At 38.8% G+C, this 17,853-nt stretch overlaps 1 protein-coding gene across 5 annotated transcripts in view; it reads right to left on the bottom strand.

Annotated features, from left to right (window-relative positions):
• MLIP (muscular LMNA interacting protein) overlaps nt 1-17,853 on the bottom strand; it is a 54,874-nt gene that overhangs the window by 11,961 nt on the left and 25,060 nt on the right. For 4 of the 5 annotated variants that reach the window (XM_088137089.1, XM_088137100.1, XM_015889246.3 and 1 more), the window contains 7 exons: nt 17,442-17,507; nt 16,149-16,232; nt 15,998-16,057; nt 11,880-11,924; nt 10,409-10,453; nt 5,428-5,487; nt 4,371-4,496 (listed from right to left, as the gene is read on the bottom strand). In XM_088137089.1, coding sequence (XP_087993215.1) covers nt 4,371-4,496; nt 5,428-5,487; nt 10,409-10,453; nt 11,880-11,924; nt 15,998-16,057; nt 16,149-16,232; nt 17,442-17,507 — 486 coding nt within the window. The remainder of the gene's footprint in view (nt 1-4,370; nt 4,497-5,427; nt 5,488-10,408; nt 10,454-11,879; nt 11,925-15,997; nt 16,058-16,148; nt 16,233-17,441; nt 17,508-17,853) is intronic. The other variant, XM_088137096.1, reaches the window with a different exon arrangement.

The following is a 17,853-nucleotide window of genomic DNA, read 5'->3' as shown; positions in this document are numbered from 1 at the left end:
CTCCCTGCTAAATCTGCAAATACTTTGGAACACTAAGCAGGCATACAAGAAGATAACCTAATCTTGCCTCTTTCTGGGTTTTTATTTTGCTTCACGTTCGGTTTACTTTCTTATTGAATCTATCCCTGACGGTGCTATTCTTACACAATGGATTAATGAGGCTATTAAACAGGAGAGAATATTTGCTTCCAGACTTTTTAACTGGACAAGAGAGTTATCTTTTGCAATAATAATCTGGCCTTTGAGAAGAACGCCGTCGGAGTCCTTTTAAGACCAAAGAGGAGCCAGATCACCTGACAGGCCAATCACTGGCGACTGGAAAAATCATAGCAACAAAATTTGTGGGAACTTCAATCTTCCTGACTTTTCTCTCTTCCTAGTTTAATGTTTCTCTTATTCAAAAATTAATTTGCTTATTGGCACATGATAAAGGAGCAATTCATATTTATCTGTAATGTTTTTAGTAATGTTTTCTTTTTTTCTTTTTCTTTTCTTTTGTATTTTTAAACAAATAGTGGAGGCACATAGCTCAGAGATTTATACTCTGACTTACATTGTTAAAACAATTTAATGTACTAAAATGTAATTTAATGTTTTCTATGGTTAATTTCTAATAAAAAATACCTTTGCCAGTTATAGATATTGTATTTCTGTGCCACACTTTATTTTATTTCTTTTCTCCTTTTGCTTGTTTGTTTGCGCCTTTCTTTTAAAAATAATTCATAAATTTTAAAAAACTAAACAAGATACATACAATAAAAAGACTAATTTGCTTTGCACATTTAAGACAAACTGTTACATTCTGATTTAATTGGATTTGATTTGGCAAGCAGGGGAACATTTAAACTCTACACATTGTTATTATTTTAAAATAATTTATCACAATTTTCTTAAGAATAATACAATACTGTATTTACACAAAAGGAAGGCCACCGTGATTTTAAAAGGATTCCCCCAAAGTAAGATGAAAAACTCATCTTTATATTGTTGTTTATAATAATTTATCATTTCAAATGCTAAATACATGAATCAGACTTCCGACTGGAAACTTTCAAAGCTTGACATTTTAGTTTTGTCGAAAATGGCTTGCCCAAGGCCACCTATCTCTTAACTGACAGAAACTGGTCCAAGCCAGTTCTATGGCAAAGGCTGCTTTAGAGTTTAATGGAAATAAAACTGATTTTTAAAACTGACTAGACAACCCTCTGCCCCACTGGGTCATCCTTTAAGAGAAAGGTAGTGCAGTCTGATGTGACCAGAATGAACATTAAATTTTAGGCTGACCATATATATATATATATATATATATATATATATTTAGTCCAATGCTGGACAGTCCCATGATCATCTAAGAAGAGTATGGAAGTTGCTCCCGTTCCCACTGTTTCCAACTTCCTGCCAGCTTCCCCATTGACTTTTCTTGTGGGAACCTGGCAGGGAGCATCAGAAATCACAATCACGTGATCGCAGGGATGTTGCAACGGACACAGTTTTGTGAATAAAACTGGTCTGAACATCGTGGAAATTTCAATTCCACAGGAGTAATGGGTCCCGGATTTTTTATGCATTCTTTAAGTTAGCAGATTTTAGGTACCTTGATTCAAAAACTGTTGCACAAAAATGCACCATTTGGGCTAACTTGAGGGTACAGACAGACAGATTAACACAACGAGAGTTTTAGTAGTATATAGATTATAATTTTACAAGGCTAATTTATAATGAGATAATTCCTTGGAGAATCTTCAAAAATTAATCTTTAAACCAAGATTTCAAAAGCTTCTAAAAATGTCTGTCTGTATTCAGCTGGCTTAGATATGCTATAATCATCATTTTGCTCAGCAAATCTTGCTCTCTAGTGGTAGAAAAGAATACAGCGCACTCTTTGGCTGGCTAACCCAGGCATTACAACAGGCAAGAAGCAAAAAGTAAGTTACTGAATTGAGTAATTGAGATAAAACCTGGCTATTTCAATTAGGCTGAAGAGACGCAATCCTTCCTAAAAATGCTGCAAGCTAATCCAAAATAACGATGAGATGGTGACAAAAATGTGTGACAAAAAGTCACTATCAGATTTCCTATATAAGTTGTAAAGGTTAGGATATTTCAGGCTCCTAAAACTAGAGAGGATGAGCTCAGGAGAGAGTAAGGTACACTTGTATTGCATGAACTGGTCAGATACAAGTATGTTTCGGTTTTTTGGCCTATGCGTTTCAACATTGGTCTTGGCACTGAAGCTAGCTTTGTTACTGTAATAGGCTGACAATTATCGGTACATACGCTCAGGTAGCCAGTAGAAATACCATTTCTATAGTAAAATTTCCTATTCTGTTATGTTTAACAATGTTTCCCAGAAGTAGAATCCTCCCTCCCTCCCTCCCTCCCTCCCTCCCTCTTTCTTTCTTTCTTTCTTTCTTTCTTTCTTTCTTTCTTTCTTTCTTTCTTTCTTTCTTTCTTTCTTTCTTTCTTTCTTTCTTTCTTTCTTTCTTTCTTTCTTTCTTTCTTTCTTTCTTTCTTTCTTTCTTTCTTTCTTTCTTTCTTTCTTTCTCATTCCCTGAAATATGGGAAGGTAAAAATTCCTAATATGGTGATTTTATATATACAGTGGGAAATCACAAATGCTATGGTGGTAGAGAAGACCTTGACAAAGAGTAACGCTACTATGGATCTTTATGAAGTTCAGTGATGCGGTCCTAGAAGGGTCAGTATCTTCAGGCACCTACAACCTGTGAACTATTTAAGACAGCATACAAATACAAATCTGTCTATAATTTTGTCTTCAAGTTGTCTCAGAAATAACTGACTCTCTCATGAGACTCTTTCTCTCTTATTTACTTGGAAGATTTACATTTTCAACTGAATAGATCACAATGTGGTTTACAACTGGTAATCCTAAACGCCAGTTTACAATAAATCTGTCTTGGCCCACATGTAGAAGCTGGAAAGAACAGTCCTCTGATCTCTGCAGATAGAGAAGCCAAAATGTGCCATTTTGTGTTTTTAGAAGAGCTGGCAGTTGATCCTGGGTACTGCTTGTGAGAAGAAGAGAGGAAACAAGTTCCTAAAGCTGCTTAATTTCTAGTTGAGAGTTAGGGGCAGAGAAATTCTCCTTCGGGAAGTTGGGGTTCAACACATCTCTGACAGGCAAAGATTTAATCTCTTCGCTTTTTTTTCAGAGCAGCACAGGTCAGAGTTTTTAACATACTGATTCAGTGGGATTCAGCTAGTACTGCGAGATTAAGCCTATCTCAAACAGCGGTTCTGGATATTTTTAGCGAGTATCTACTTATTTCATCAGCTTTCCAGGACACTTTATGCATCTGATAAAGAAGTGAATGAAATCTTAAATCATAATCAATTGTTATTCTTTAATGTCCCATTGCATTCTATGTAATTTTGGCTACGACAAACTCTAGGGGTATTTATGTTTGGCTGTAATTATTCTGGATATTGTTACCTTTATAAACCATGCATGCTCTAGCATCCAAAAGTACTTTTCATCTCCAGGTATAGATTGATATCTTTTAAAAAGAACCTTTGGTTCAGTCCTCTATTTAACAACACTGCTGGATTTATTTCTTAATTTACTTGTTGCACTTACATCTTTTCCTCTTTTTTGCAACCCTAACCCTGTGTGAACATCTTTGCATATAATCCACATGGTAACCCTGTGAGGTTGACTATTCTGATAAATAATTATCACAGAGTCTGGGGGTTTGGCCTGCTGATCTTTCAGAAAACCAGACCAAATGGTCAGAGGACCTCTGGATCCATTTGGGAGGTCAAGAGGAAGAAGGAAACCATTTGTTTTCTGCTCATACAGGCCTCCTCATTCTTGCTAGATGATACTGGGGAGTAGGAATTGGAGAGCCACAGAACAGAAAGAGGAATATCTTGTGACATGTGTTTTTAATTCCTTTTTTCCAAAATCATGCTCGTAGATTATTCAGCATGGGTAGTGGATAAAGTGCTGGACTAGGAATGGGGAGAACCGTATTCTAGCCCTCCCTTAGGCACAGAAGCTGCCTGGGTGATCTTGGGACAGTCACTCCCTTGCAGTCCAAATCAGCATCAGGCTCTGTGACAAGCCGGCTGATAAACAAAACCCCTCATTACATCATGCCCTGATAGCATTGCTGTGAGAACTAGGCGGGTGCAGTGCAAAGCAAGTGAACCCTGCAACCACGAGGAACAAACATTAAGAAAAAAACACCACTATGCTATTAAGTTATTTGCACCTCTATTAAATGCCCACTGCCTTTTTTTTCCATTGACTAAGAGAAGCCCTAGACCAACATCATCTATGAAGTTCCGTACAGAAAGGAAATCCTGATAAATGATGCAGAATTAGGATAGGATGGGGAAAACTTTACCTGTTCTGTCTGAAGATCACTTCTTTCTTCCAAATATTTTTTGAATGGGTTTGGCTGAACAGACTCTTCTTCTTTTACTATTATTTTTGCTTTTACTGTAGTTGGTCGGATTACCCCAGGCTTTGTCTAGTTTTGAAGAAAGAGCATGATACAAAAATATTAAATAAGTCATAAACCAGAATGACGAATATATAATGTTTGAACCAATGAGAAAACATGTGTGAGAGAGAAAAATGTCTCAAATGTACAGGTAGTCTTCGCTTAACAACCATAATTAGGACCGGAATTTAGGTTGCTAAGCGATGCAGTCATTAAGAATCATCACATGACCAGACCCAATTTTATGACCTTTTTTGTGGCAGTTGCTAAGTGAATCATGTGGTTGTTAAGTGAATTGCATGGTTCCCCATTGATTGCTTGCCAGAAGCCAGCTGGGAAGGTCGCAAATGGCAATCACATGACCCTGGGATGCTGCAACCGTTGTAAGTGCAAGCTGGTTGCCAAGCGCCCAGATTGTGATCATGTGACTGCAGGGGCTATGCAACAGTTGTAACTTTGGGCACCAGTTATAAGTCACTTTTTTTAGCACCATCGTCACTTCAAACAGTCACTAAACAAACGGTCATTAAGCAAGGACGCCTGTATAGTAAAAAAGGTTTGTATAAAAATATACCTACATCATGTTTAACACAGACAATATATAGTAAAGAGAGTTGAGTCTACTAGAAAAGAAGTTCTAATCCAGATATTTGAGATCATATACCAAATAGTGAGAATACTAGACAGAACTGCTTCTGCCTTTCACATTCTTCATCAGTGGTTCAGGTGGTAGGAATCTTGAAACAGGCATGTTCGTCGTTCCTATATGGTAAACCAGATGGATCACCCTTATATGCTGCCACTGAATGCAAAGCACATCAGTGCTAAGAAGCTTATCTGTAGTGTAATGGTTAACGGATTGGGCTTTGACTAAGGAGACACAGGTTCAAGTCCATCCTCAGCCATGAAAACTTACTGCATGTCTTTTAGCTCAACACTATCTCTCAGCCAGACCTACCTCACAGGGTCGTTGGAGGTGTGCCTTCTTGAGTTCCTGGAGGAAAGGCGGGATATAAATCTAATGAATAAATAAAGTAAAATAAAGTATATAATAGCTATTGTTATGCTCCAAGTATCATGCAGGTGACCACCACTGATGGCCTGGGCATCAAAAAGAGCCTAGGTCAAAACTAATAATTTATGGGAAAGATAATAGAATACAGAACGTGTCCTTAAAACATGAGATCTTCTCTTTTTAAAAAAATATTTTATTAGAATTTCACAATACAATAAAAGTATAAAAAATGAAAAGAAAAATAAGAAAAAAGATAGGAAATAAGAAAAAAGAAAAGAAATGAAAAAAAAAGAAAGAAAACATAGAATTTTGACTTCTGCCCTTCTTTCTATTGAGTACAGGTAGTCCTTGACTTACAACCACAATTGGGTCCAGAACTTCTGTCGCTAAGTGATGTGGTTGTTAAGTGAGTTACTCCTGATTTTATGACTTTTTTTGCCTTGGTCGTTAAGCAAATCACACAGTCAATAAGCGAATCTGGCTTCCCCCATTGACTTTGCTTGTTAGAAGCCCCCTGGGAAGGTTGCAAATGGCAATCACATGACCCTGGGATGCTGCAAACATTGTAAATACATGTCAGTGACCAAGTGCCCAAATTTTGATCATGTGAGTGCAGGGACACTGCAATGGTCGTAAGTCAGAGGACCAGTCATAAGTCACTTTTTTCAGTGCCATCATAACTTCAAACAGTTGCTGAATGAATGGTTGTAAGTCAAGGACTACCTGTAATTGCCATCTTATACTTTCCCCTCCTTCTTTAACTCTTTCTAATCCCCAAATCCATAAATCATCAGTTCTGTCTTTTCTTCTTTCAGCAAAAATTCCATATAAGGTTTCCAGTCTTTTAAAAAAGTCTTTACCATTTTCCCCCTGACCAAACTGGTCAGCTTTGCCATTTCCACAAGCTCCTAAAACATGAGATCTCATATGCTAAAACAAATGTTGCATATGACAATCTTACATGTAATGGGAGTGCACTTAAAAGTTAAACTTAGTAATACTAACCATGATATGGAAATATCTTCTTATGAGTCATGGCTTTTCCAAACTTTTTTCATGTGAAAATGCAGTATATACAGGTGTCAAGAAGCCAGAAAAAGCAGGATTTCCAAATAGAAAAATAATCTCAGACGGGTGCTATAGTTTAATACAGAAAATTGCAGAGTTTTCCTATACAAAGAGTTCTACTACACTAAATGATAAATTACTTAACATGTTTTTCTGGTCATTCTTCTACCACAGTGCTATATGTCTTTGGGGTAATATTCATGGAACATTTTGTGTAATCAGAAAATCTTAAATCTAAATGGAGTAAAAGTCAGGCCTCTCAGTTGATGATTCAGGGTAACAATATTTTACATTCACGGATCAAAACAGTCAGTGGTAAACGCCTTCAACAGATAAATGTTAAGCTGCTTCTTTTCCCCAGCCAAATAAATTATTCTCCTCTATAAATTCTGGAGTTGGGGGGAACAATTCCTTTATTTGCTCTTATTTATTTATGGAACAACACATTCCATAGGCACTGACTGTTCCGGGATACAAGCTGCTACACACAGACACACACACACACACGGACACACCAGTTTACAAAGTGTATTTTAAGTTCTTTTTGGGGATTCCAGAGTGATACAGAGAGATTCTTCAGCCAATTTTTTTTATGTATTGCCTTGCAGTAAACATTAATTTCTTATTCATGCCACATGGAAGTGAATTCTAAGGAAATGCACCAATATTTGTTTCTGCCCTGTTTCTGCTTCTACCTCCCTACCCCCCTTTCCTTCCTCACAGGTCTCTACATAACTACTCCCTGTGAATAACTTTTTCAAGTTAGGTGTGATCTGCTCAAGAAGTCATCTTTTCAAAGACGATTTCTTTGAATAGTCTTAAATGTAAGCTATCTCCCAGATAGACTACTGCAATGCGCTCTACATGGGGCTCCCCTTGAAGAGTATCCAGAAGCTTCAGCTGGTCCAGAATGCGGCCGCGCGAGCAATTTTTGGGGCCCGAAGAAGGACCCATATAATACCTTTGCTCCGTGAGCTGCATTGGGTACCGGTTTGCTTCCGGGTCCAATTCAAAGTGTTGGTTATCACCTTTAAAGCCCTACATGGCATGGGGCCAGGCTAGCTGAGGGACCGCCTTGCCCCCATGATTTCAACCCGTCCCACCCGATCTCACAGAGAGGGCATGCTCTGGACCCCCTCGGTAAAAGAACTCCGATTAGCAGGGTCCAGAAGGCGGGCCTACTCTGCTGTAGCCCCTGCACTTTGGAACATCTTGCCCCCGGAGGTGAGACAGGCCCCCTCACTCAGGCCTTTCGGAGGGATTTGAAGACCTGGCTCTGCCATCTGGCCTGGGGCGAGGAGGGAGGATGTCAGAAATGGGGTTGGCTAGCCCCTTAGCGGCCTGGTGTGGTCTCTATTGCCCTCTTGGATCTTTTAATCTTTTTTCTATCTCTGTAAGTGTGGTTCTCTTTTTATAACTTTTAATTATGTATTTATGATTTTAATTTGATGTAAACCGCCCAGAGTCCCCCATTGTGGGGAGATGGGTGGGGACAAGTCCACTAAATAAATAAATAAATAAATAAATAAATAAATAAATAAAAAAAACCTGGATGTTAAAAGAACAGAAAGCGAAGACCTTCTGAATGCTATGTCCAGTAATAATATGAGTCATATGTTATCCAGCATTTTTTTGTGCCATGGACTCCTTTGAGAGCCTGGCAAAAGCTCTGGACAGGTCACAGAAAAATGTATTTCAACACATAAAGTAGAATACATAGGGTTTTACATAGTATTACAAAGGAAACTTATTATGCTCAATTACGGTTATCAGAATATTAAAAAATAAATATGTAATATATTACTATACTGTAGGTAAAAATAAAATTGTAATTTTTGTCCCCATCCAAATTCATGGACCCCTGAAACCTATCCACGGAGAGGGCCGTAGACCTCAGGTTAAGAACTCCTGATCTAATCCATGAATCTGGCACCAAAATTTCAAGGAGAGTATGAGCCTGGTGGCAATACTAAAATAATATTTCAACGTAAGTCCTGTTAAACTTTGGTCTGAGTATCAGATTTAACTATTTCCCATCCATAATGAACCTCTATCTCGCAATCTGGGCCTGCCATAATAGTTGAGGCTCTCCTGGGTGTCATAGAGAGGGACGTGGCCAGAGGGGCATTTCAGTATACATCCTTAACCTATTAATCTGAAGAGTGGTTGTCTGCAAAATTGTTCCATACTAGGAAAAGTGCAACATAACATTAACAGTGCTTATGCAAAATACACTCATGCATTTTGAATAATGGTGGTCTGTTCTCACATGATGGAACAAAAGGTTTAGTGAAATAGTTTTTTTTAGGAACAATTTATATTCCACAAAGAGTTAACTCCCCAGGATTCCAAACTGCCCTTTGAATCTAAAATATGCCTAAAATCAGTTACATGCTCGCTTTGGGGTTTACAGCTGAACAGTCTGGTTACACAATTTTATTAATTGCAAAACAAAATCCAGTAACTGTTTATGTTAATAAAGTTGAGAATTGCTGATTGTGAGCCATAACACCATTGTGTTCCATAATCTGTAAATGTTTTGACACAAGTGGAAATGTGTTAATTAAAATGTCCACTTTATAACTTTTGGTGCATTGAAATACATTGTTCCGTGAACTGTCCATAGCTTTTGCTAGGCTCTCAAAGGGGCCCATGGCACAAAAAGGTTAGGAAGCCCCAGACGAGATTGTTCTCTGGGTGTATTTAAGGCTTCCCTTCATTCATAAATAAATATATGAATTCCTTCTCTTAACTAACAACTCTATGCTGGATAGGGAACTGATGGATGAATACTGGCTGCAATCCCTTTCCCCTGCCTAGCCCACCATCTAGAACTGCTGTTTAGTTACAACTCAGCCATCGGCTTTTGGAGGAAAGAGTGGGGAGCTGAATAAGGAACCAGTTTTCTCCTGTGACTATTTACAGTATCAACAGAAGAGCCTGGAGCCCCAAGTTTCTTCCTACCTTTTCTCTACCTCAAAATATCAACCAGTAGTGAAACAGAGGAGAGTAAAAAGAGGCAGCATGCTGCAGGGGCAGGACAATGGTTCTTGTGGCCAAAACTATACTTTGTTTTTAAGGAGACTCAACTCTACTCTGAGAATGAGGCCTTATCACACCTGTGGGCAGGCCCTGGGAGTTTTCTTTTTGCTTGTAATATACAAATTTTAGGGTTTCCACTAAAGATTTTGTTTCTTTCTCACCATGGCTCTCAGTGGCAGTCAAGGGTGATAAAAAGATCTAATGTGGCCTTAGTGCCATAGGTTGTCCACCTCAAAAGAATGCATGCTTATGCCCCAAGCTCATTCCACTGTCATATTGAGGGCTGGTCTGCTAAGGATTGCTGGTGAAGAAGCATCACAAGTTCTCCCTTTCCTTTCCATCGAAAGCAGTTGATTAAGATATACAGTACAGAACATTATGTGTGTATGTGTGCATTTTGGGGGTTGGAGGGAGAGAACTGGGGCTAGATTTCAGCAAGAAAACATCAGAAGGGTACAGATCTCTACTGGGGCCAAAAGAGTAACATTTTTAGTGCACATTAAAAATTGAGTGCTTTGTGAACTGTGTGGGATGGCCCTACGCATATTGGTTTCCAGCAGAGCCAAGTTGCTTCATTTCATCTTGACTTGGAGCATACTTTCTTAAGAGAGTTATGATAGTAAAAGAAATAATTTCCCAGGACTCTTTTAAAATAATGATAATTCTTAATGTCTGCTTGATGCTACATCTTTATGGTTGTGTCAGCCACGGTTTTGTATTTATGTTGAATTTTTATTGAGTCTGAGAATGTGATTCACTCAGTCACTCAACCTAATTAATATTCTGAAGGGGATAGTAGTATTTAGAAATCTACCTTTTCAGTCTCAGTCACTGCAGGAGCTGTTAAGTAGAGGTTGGCCTGAAACAAAATATTTATCATATTAGCTCAGTGAAAAGAATCTTTCATTTATATCAAGGAGAATTACTTATATTAAGAAGAGATGATTCAATAGTATACACTTCTGTGCCCATCATTGTGTTTTTCGTTTTGTTTTGACTTGGTTTGGGCATTTTTTTTTTTTTTGTCTCGAGAAAAAACTATACACATGTTGACTTTACAAGTGGAAAATGAGCTGAGGGGCCAGAATTTTTTTCTTTCCTTTTTAATATAAACAAACAAAAATCATCACAATATTGTAGAACCACTTGAGATGTAAGCAAAGAGGAAAAGCTGCTAAAAAATGTCCACTAGCAATCTAAACTATTCACTGCACCCATCTTTACATTATAGACATACTAGAGATGAGTCCTATTTGATAGAAACGTCCATATTTATAGCAAAAACAACAACAACTGTATATTTCTTGCACAATGACAGTGACAATATTTCAGCAGAATGACAGAATGATCTATTTTGGTTTCTGATCAGAGAGGGCTGGCATAACATAGGCAGAATAGAATTTGCCACCTCTCTCTCTCTGCCTCTTTTATTGACTAAGCAATATAGAACAAATTAAACCCGTTGTATATTGTTTCTCCTTGGAGCTGTCCATTGATCTATCAGAAAAATCAAGAAGCTTGGTTATAAATAAGATGACTATAAGGCTCATTTTATACCAGATGTCCCTCTATTTTGAGAGTGTCCTCTGCTTGAAGAGTGGTACAGCCCATGTTTCTTGTAAAGATATGAATAACAAGAAGTCTTGTTATAAGATTAATAATGCATGTGTGCTGGATTTTCTCACGCATGGTAGTCCTAATGAAACTCTTTACTAAGGTCTGTACCATGTACATCAAAGAGAAATTAAAGCCTTCCATTGGTTTTTCACCCTGTTTTTCAGCAGTTTGTTATTGATATAAAGGAAAATGCAGTTACTATCCTTCTATATTTCTTTATGATAAATAAGTGGAAGAAAATCCAACTTAGTTTGAACATGTCTTCTCCACGGAAATTTATGACAGCTGCTAGAAAAGAGATGAATAAAATCCAATGCTTTCTAAAATGTGTATGCTTGTCATTCCTTAGAGATGAATTTCTGTCATTCAGTCTGACAGATGTAAAAATTATTGCAATTACAACTCATAATGTGAATTTGAATGCAGCGTTCTTGTTTCTAATGAAATTGCAAGATACTTTGATTAGTGCTTAATTCGGAATGGAAAGAGCAAGAGAAAGAAATGCTATTCTCAGCTCTGCAAGCCCTTAACCTAAGCTGTAGTTTTTGGGGAATGACTTCAGTTATTCAATTATTGGAGGCTGTTCTCTATACATGCTGAGAAGTCCTCTCAAAGGTGGAGTCCTGCTATTAAAAACAGATATGAAGGCCTTGTTATGAAATACTTACATATTTTGTTTCCCGCCCAGCTGACCTCTGTGAAGCTGTAGATGCCTGCAAGGAATCCAAAAACATCACATAAGAGCAGTATGGCATTGTGCAGAAACTTTTTGCTAAATGGTGACATTTGGGCATTGATGGAATTTGTTTTCCATTACCCCCAAACCGCAAAGACAGTAAGAAAGCTGTGCATTGAACTAGAGTTGTACAAAATATTTATGGGTAAACTGCTTGCATAGAACAAGTGTTTTTGTGGCCAAACCTATGCATACGTGTTTTGGATGTTTTGTTCCAGCAGAGACTGAAATGGAGTGTTGGTTTTGGTCTGGGTATAAGTGTTTCGAATGTCTTGCTCTGTTTTAGCTGCTGTGATTGGAAATTGTCTTGTCTCTTGCGCTTTGGGGCTTTGTCTTTTGAATTGTCCTACCTCGGCCAGTACATTGAGAGGGATTGGTCATGTCCCTGCTGTTATTGGCTTAGGTTTAGAGTGTGTGTGATCAGGGTTGGGTTTTGGAATGAAGCAGCAGGCATTTAAGGAATATATGGCACTCTGGGAGAGTCACTGTGGAGGGCTAGCCAAAGGGAGGATCTGGCCAAGATTTACTGGTCAAGAAAGGAGGAAGGGAGTGGCTGTAAGAAAGCTTGACTATGTCCACTGCTTCTGGGGCAGCAGGGTTGCTTCCAGCCAGCACTGGGATGGGTGAAGTGAAGAAGGACCCAGTGTTAAAGGAAGAGCTCTTCCTGCCATGCAAGTAAAGGACATGGTGGTGTTCACACTTCAGGAAGTCAGCTGACTGCTAGCAACCCAGGGGCTGAGGGTGAAGGCCAGGAGAAGAAGGAACTGCCTCCTCCACATTATGTACTGGTAGTTGTGATCCAGGCATGCCAGCAAACCACCCACTACACTCAAGTGGGCAAGATACGGCCCTGAGGCAGCAAGGTATGGAAGTAGTTTAATCTTCTGCTTGAAGATCTATATTATTTTCTACAATTACTGCAAGGCATGGGTCAACGGGGGCAAGACACTAGTATCTTTTGACTCCAGGGATGCTTAAACATCTATTTAGGCATCATCCAAGTTCCTTCCTACCTCTGGCAGTATTAGGCAGCCTATGCTGCCAACTAACAGCAGGGCACCAGCTCTCAATAGAGCAAGCTGCTTGTATCAGCAGTTGAGGCAGCCATCAAATGGCAAGCAGCTGGATGGTCCAAAGACATCAGGCATACCATCACATAGATTATGCCGTGGATGACCAACCATTCTTCCTGGTGGGGTATGCTGAATTCCAGTGACTTCTCCTCCATCCAGTTGCCCCTGATTACCAGATGCCTTCATGTATCACCCCCATTCCTACATCACTCATGCAGGGTGGAAGTGTTGGGATGCTATGAACAACAGGCCTTGAAACTTATATCTACTGCATCTCAAACATTTGGTCCAGTTGAGTTATAGGGCATGTTTCTTACCAACACAGCTCCCTGGTGAGACTGAGAGAAAGCTGCCACTGAACATCCCACCAATTCTTAAATTACAGAACCCAGGCCCGGACTGGGAGCTGCTTCACACAGAGGTGCCAGATATGGCTCACATGACAGCTGAAGTATAGCAATGAATTGCTTGTTGAGAGCTGACTGTTTGGGCAGCCAAATATAGCATCCTGGTCATGGACACTGGGTTCCACATGACAAAGGCACCATCAGGGAACCAGAGACATTCTCAGATGGCTCCACTATTGTGGTTGATATCTTCACTCTCTCCATGCCTTGTGGTTTATATATTTTTAATTTTTAATAATATTTTAAATTTTAATGATTTTTTGTATTTTTAGATTGATTGTTTTTATATATTTGTTTTTTATTTGATTGTTGTACACTGCCCAGAGTCACTTCTTATGAGATGGGCAGCCGTATCAAATTGATCAATCAATCCATCCATCCATATTTATTTATAACATGCCTTCCACACTGCCAAGGCTTTAGGAGGCTTGTGCTGTTGTTTCAACAACCAGTACTACCCCAAATACTCTTAAGACTCAAACACTTTCTACAGAGCTTTGGAATTGTGCCAACTAGGAGTATTTCATAATATCTGTGCCTGCCCTTCTTACTCCCGGGAAGCTTGCCAAGGCAGAAGGGGAGGATACATCCACGCCCGTTTCTGTTAACATTGTTCCACATAATATTCTTCAGAAAAAAATCCATTAGGCCAAAGGAGGGAGGTAAATTTGACTGAATGCAACCTCTTACTAGGCCTTCTCAGGAGGAGCGAATGAATTTAATATAGGACCTTGATTATATCAAATCAAGTTTACAAAGCATGATAATAACCATCGATTCCTTAAAGGATATTCTACCCCTGCGTGCAGGAGACACACTCCTGCGCCCGATATCTGGATCTCAGTATCTGGATCATCACCAAGCTCTCTACATGAGATTGCTCCATTAAGCAAGAAGAGGAGACGCCTTAGTTTATACTAAGGGAAAGTTGAATTAAGATCCCCTACAGAGTCCTTAACTACAAACTACTGACTGATGGGCTTCTTTAACCACCTCTTGATTCACCTCCCTTGACCATTCTCTCCAGATCCCTGAGGATCTGTCCATCACAGTTCCACTCTTTAAGAAAGGAACTTGAAACATTTCAGCCCGATTATCCTTCTAAGTATTCTCAGCTGTACCAACAGGCACCTTTATTGAAAGCTGACTGACTGGTTGATCCAAGACAAAGTTTGGGCTCAGGAGCAAACCAGATTCAAGTCCAGATGTTCTATACTAGATTATCTAGTAGGAAAATATTCTTAATGTCAGAGAGATACTTAATATGTTCCTTTTATTGATTTAAAGACAGCTTTTGACTCGATTCACATGTGGGCAAAGCTTGTCACATCTTTTATCCATTGAAAGCTTCTACTTTGTTGCTTCCTGGATCCTTTTCTACTGTTGTATTTATGAATTTTGATGGATTTTATGTGCACATGCCAGTCTATGACCATAATAAAAGCTTATTAAAAAAAAGAAAAGGACTATTATTATATGTGCAAAAATGGAAAGATTCTGAAATACCCACAATGGAGGAATGGTTGGTAAAGATGACAGAAGTAGGAGAGATGGCAAAATTAACTTGTTTGGTGAGAGAAAGATCAACAACTAAATTTATTAGTGACTGGAAACCCCTTATGGAATTTTTGCTGAAAAAAGAGAAAAATGAACTTGTGATTTAAGGGTTTGAAGATTACAAAAGATAGCTTATGGAAAGAAGGAAATTATTATGTAATCTTAGAAAGGGTAAAATATAAATGCATTTATAACCGCTGTCAAAAAGATTGGAAGCCGCTGTATCATCTTTTCTTTTTTCTTTTTCTTTTTTCTTTCTTACTTATTCACTATTCTTATTTTCTTTCTTTTCTAATATTTGTATTGTTTTTATGTTATTAAATTTTTCTTCAATAAAACTTATATTAAAAATTTAAAAATAGAATGCTGTTATATGCTATCTGAGTGAGCAAGATGAGAGATTAGGGAACTGGCGCAACCACTGAGTGAGGCTCACACTGGAGGAAACCCGCATGGTGTTATTCAACCCTTGCAATTTCTGAGTTGCAGTGGAATTTATCCACCATCTATTCTATGACTCCCCACCCTTTCTCAGCCCCACTGACATAACTCCGCCACGATGATGTTGTTAGGCCTCCATCCCTGATGCAGCAGGGCTAAACCAAGTATCTTGGTTAAACCAAGTATCCTGAAGCCACACGTAAAAAACACACACAGAGACATGCAGGATGGTGATGATGCTCCAGCCAGCAGCAGATCCCAGAACCCAGACAGAAGAAAAAGAAGACTGTTCTTCCACATTCATCATGCTATTGCTTGGAATGTAAGTTACTACTGTATTTTGCAAATACTTCTCTAAGGAAGACAGACCTCATGTGCGTGAGTGAATGCATGCAGCATGAAAAGAAAGACAGGAGGAATCTTGGAGTACCAGGATCTACATTTCCCTTTTTACTGCCTACTTAATTTTAATGTTCACATTCACATCCCTGTTTCAACAACAACCACAAAAATACTATTGAGGCACATATTTGGGTATTTGGGAATTTTTATTAGGACTCTTACTCACTTACTTTGCCTGTATTGGAATCTAGTATGTTCTTCAGGGAGCCTGGAGAGGAATTGCATCGGCGCTGTAAGAATGGATTGAAAACAATAGATGCTCAGTTACAGAATGTGAAAGGAAACACCCAGACAAGCAAGTAGCTTTAGAAGTTAGCCTACCCTGGTCAAAGGTTCTTGTAAGACTTGATCAATAGCAGCACAAAGTTCTTCAGTTTGTTGCCTGAGTTGGGCAGGCGAGCACATCTATGGGATTTTTAAAGAGAGAAAATAATTTTCTCAATGATTCTCAACTCCAGAGACTAAGCATATGTTTGCATCACCTCTTTCCCACATGACCTGCCGCTACAGCTACTCAGATAAGCTCTTCCTTTGTGGAGCTACTAGATCTGAGTTGCACAACCTTGGATGACCACTAGATGGCACATAGAATTTTGGTATCTCTGTTGCTTTCTAGTTAGAGGTCATCAGAGTTTTGCAACCCAGGCTGGGTGCTCCTGTTACTCTGGAAATCTTGTGCACTCTTGTCTTGATGGTACCGTTTCTCAAACAGAAAGAGTGGGTGGTGCTATGTAGCACATGGAAAGCTGCATACTTAGTTTCTTATTTCAACTTTTTTGCAGCTAAATACTTTTTTGTTTTCTCCAACCCGCCACATGCAATTTCACCAAGAAAAATGCAAGCCAGGAGATTCATTGTTAGTGTGCTTTCTACATTTCATGCTGTTAAGTATTTGGGAGTTTGCACAATACCATTGCTCCCAAATGGACACAAAATCACCATCATTATTCCATTCCAAATTTCAAAGTAGCTGCTTTGGAACCAATCGATTTTACCAACACGCTTGAGCAAGAGATTGCTAAATTTAGAGAGTTTAGGCCATCTCAGAAGTCTCAACAACCACAATGGGTTTTTAACACATTATAATTGCTAATTGATCAGGTACTTGCAATCTGTCTCACATGCAGCCTGCATCTGCAGAACCACCCTGCCTTCCCCTCCCCACTCCAGCTCTTTCCAATTTAAACCCTAAATCAGTTTAGCTAATCCATGCAACTGAAGTGAGCTGTAGCTCACTAAAGCTTATGCTTTTAAATAAAATGTGTAAGCTGGAAAAGGTGCAATCAAACTCCTGATTTTGGACTATGTGGCTCTTCTCCTCCTACCCAGCCAGGCTATTTACTGTATGTTTCTAGGGTTCTGCAGTTGCTTTAAAGAGTTGCACAAGTTGCTATGAAAACACTAATCCATTATCTGAAGTGCTCTTTCACCTTCAAATCCAAAGCATCACACAGCCCTATATGTGCCACCTCCATAAAATCCACAGCAGTGTGCAGTCTTAAATATTTATTTACCTGCTGAATTCTGATTAAAGAAATCTGACAGTAAAGTAATATGGCAAAAATGGAATGAATTAAATAGGAATGAATGAAATACAGAGAAATTCATCGTCACCTCTGAATGTGTATCCAAAGCGCTGTCCTCAACTTCTAGTTCTGTTTTGGTTTGTTCATCGAGTGCCTATGGATTAGTTCATATTATTTTGAGATTAATGCAAGAATAAAACAATCATTACAATAAACATACACTTGTATAATCTGCTCCTAAAGTAATTTATATCATTTATATCCTACTCATCTAAGCATTATATGCATAAAGTACAATATAAAACTAAATAATAAAACAAGCTCTTATCCAACTCATTTAGTCAGTTAAGCATATAATCTATGAACACACACATATATTTAGAGCCAGGACAACTCCCATAGCAGTGGTGTAAATGTGTGCATACCATGAAGTGCCCAGTCTGGAAGTGCTGCTGCATTCTGGACCATCTGAGGGTTCTGGATGCTCTTCAAGGACAGCC

This window comes from Python bivittatus, unplaced genomic scaffold (genome assembly GCF_059951505.1).
Source record: "Python bivittatus isolate LINGU-HERP-01145 unplaced genomic scaffold, Pbiv_v1 ctg000020_np1212, whole genome shotgun sequence".
Classification (NCBI taxonomy): Eukaryota; Metazoa; Chordata; class Lepidosauria; order Squamata; family Pythonidae; genus Python; species Python bivittatus.
The sequence above is the reverse complement of the archived record's forward strand: the minus strand, read 5'-3'. Positions and strand labels throughout refer to the sequence as shown.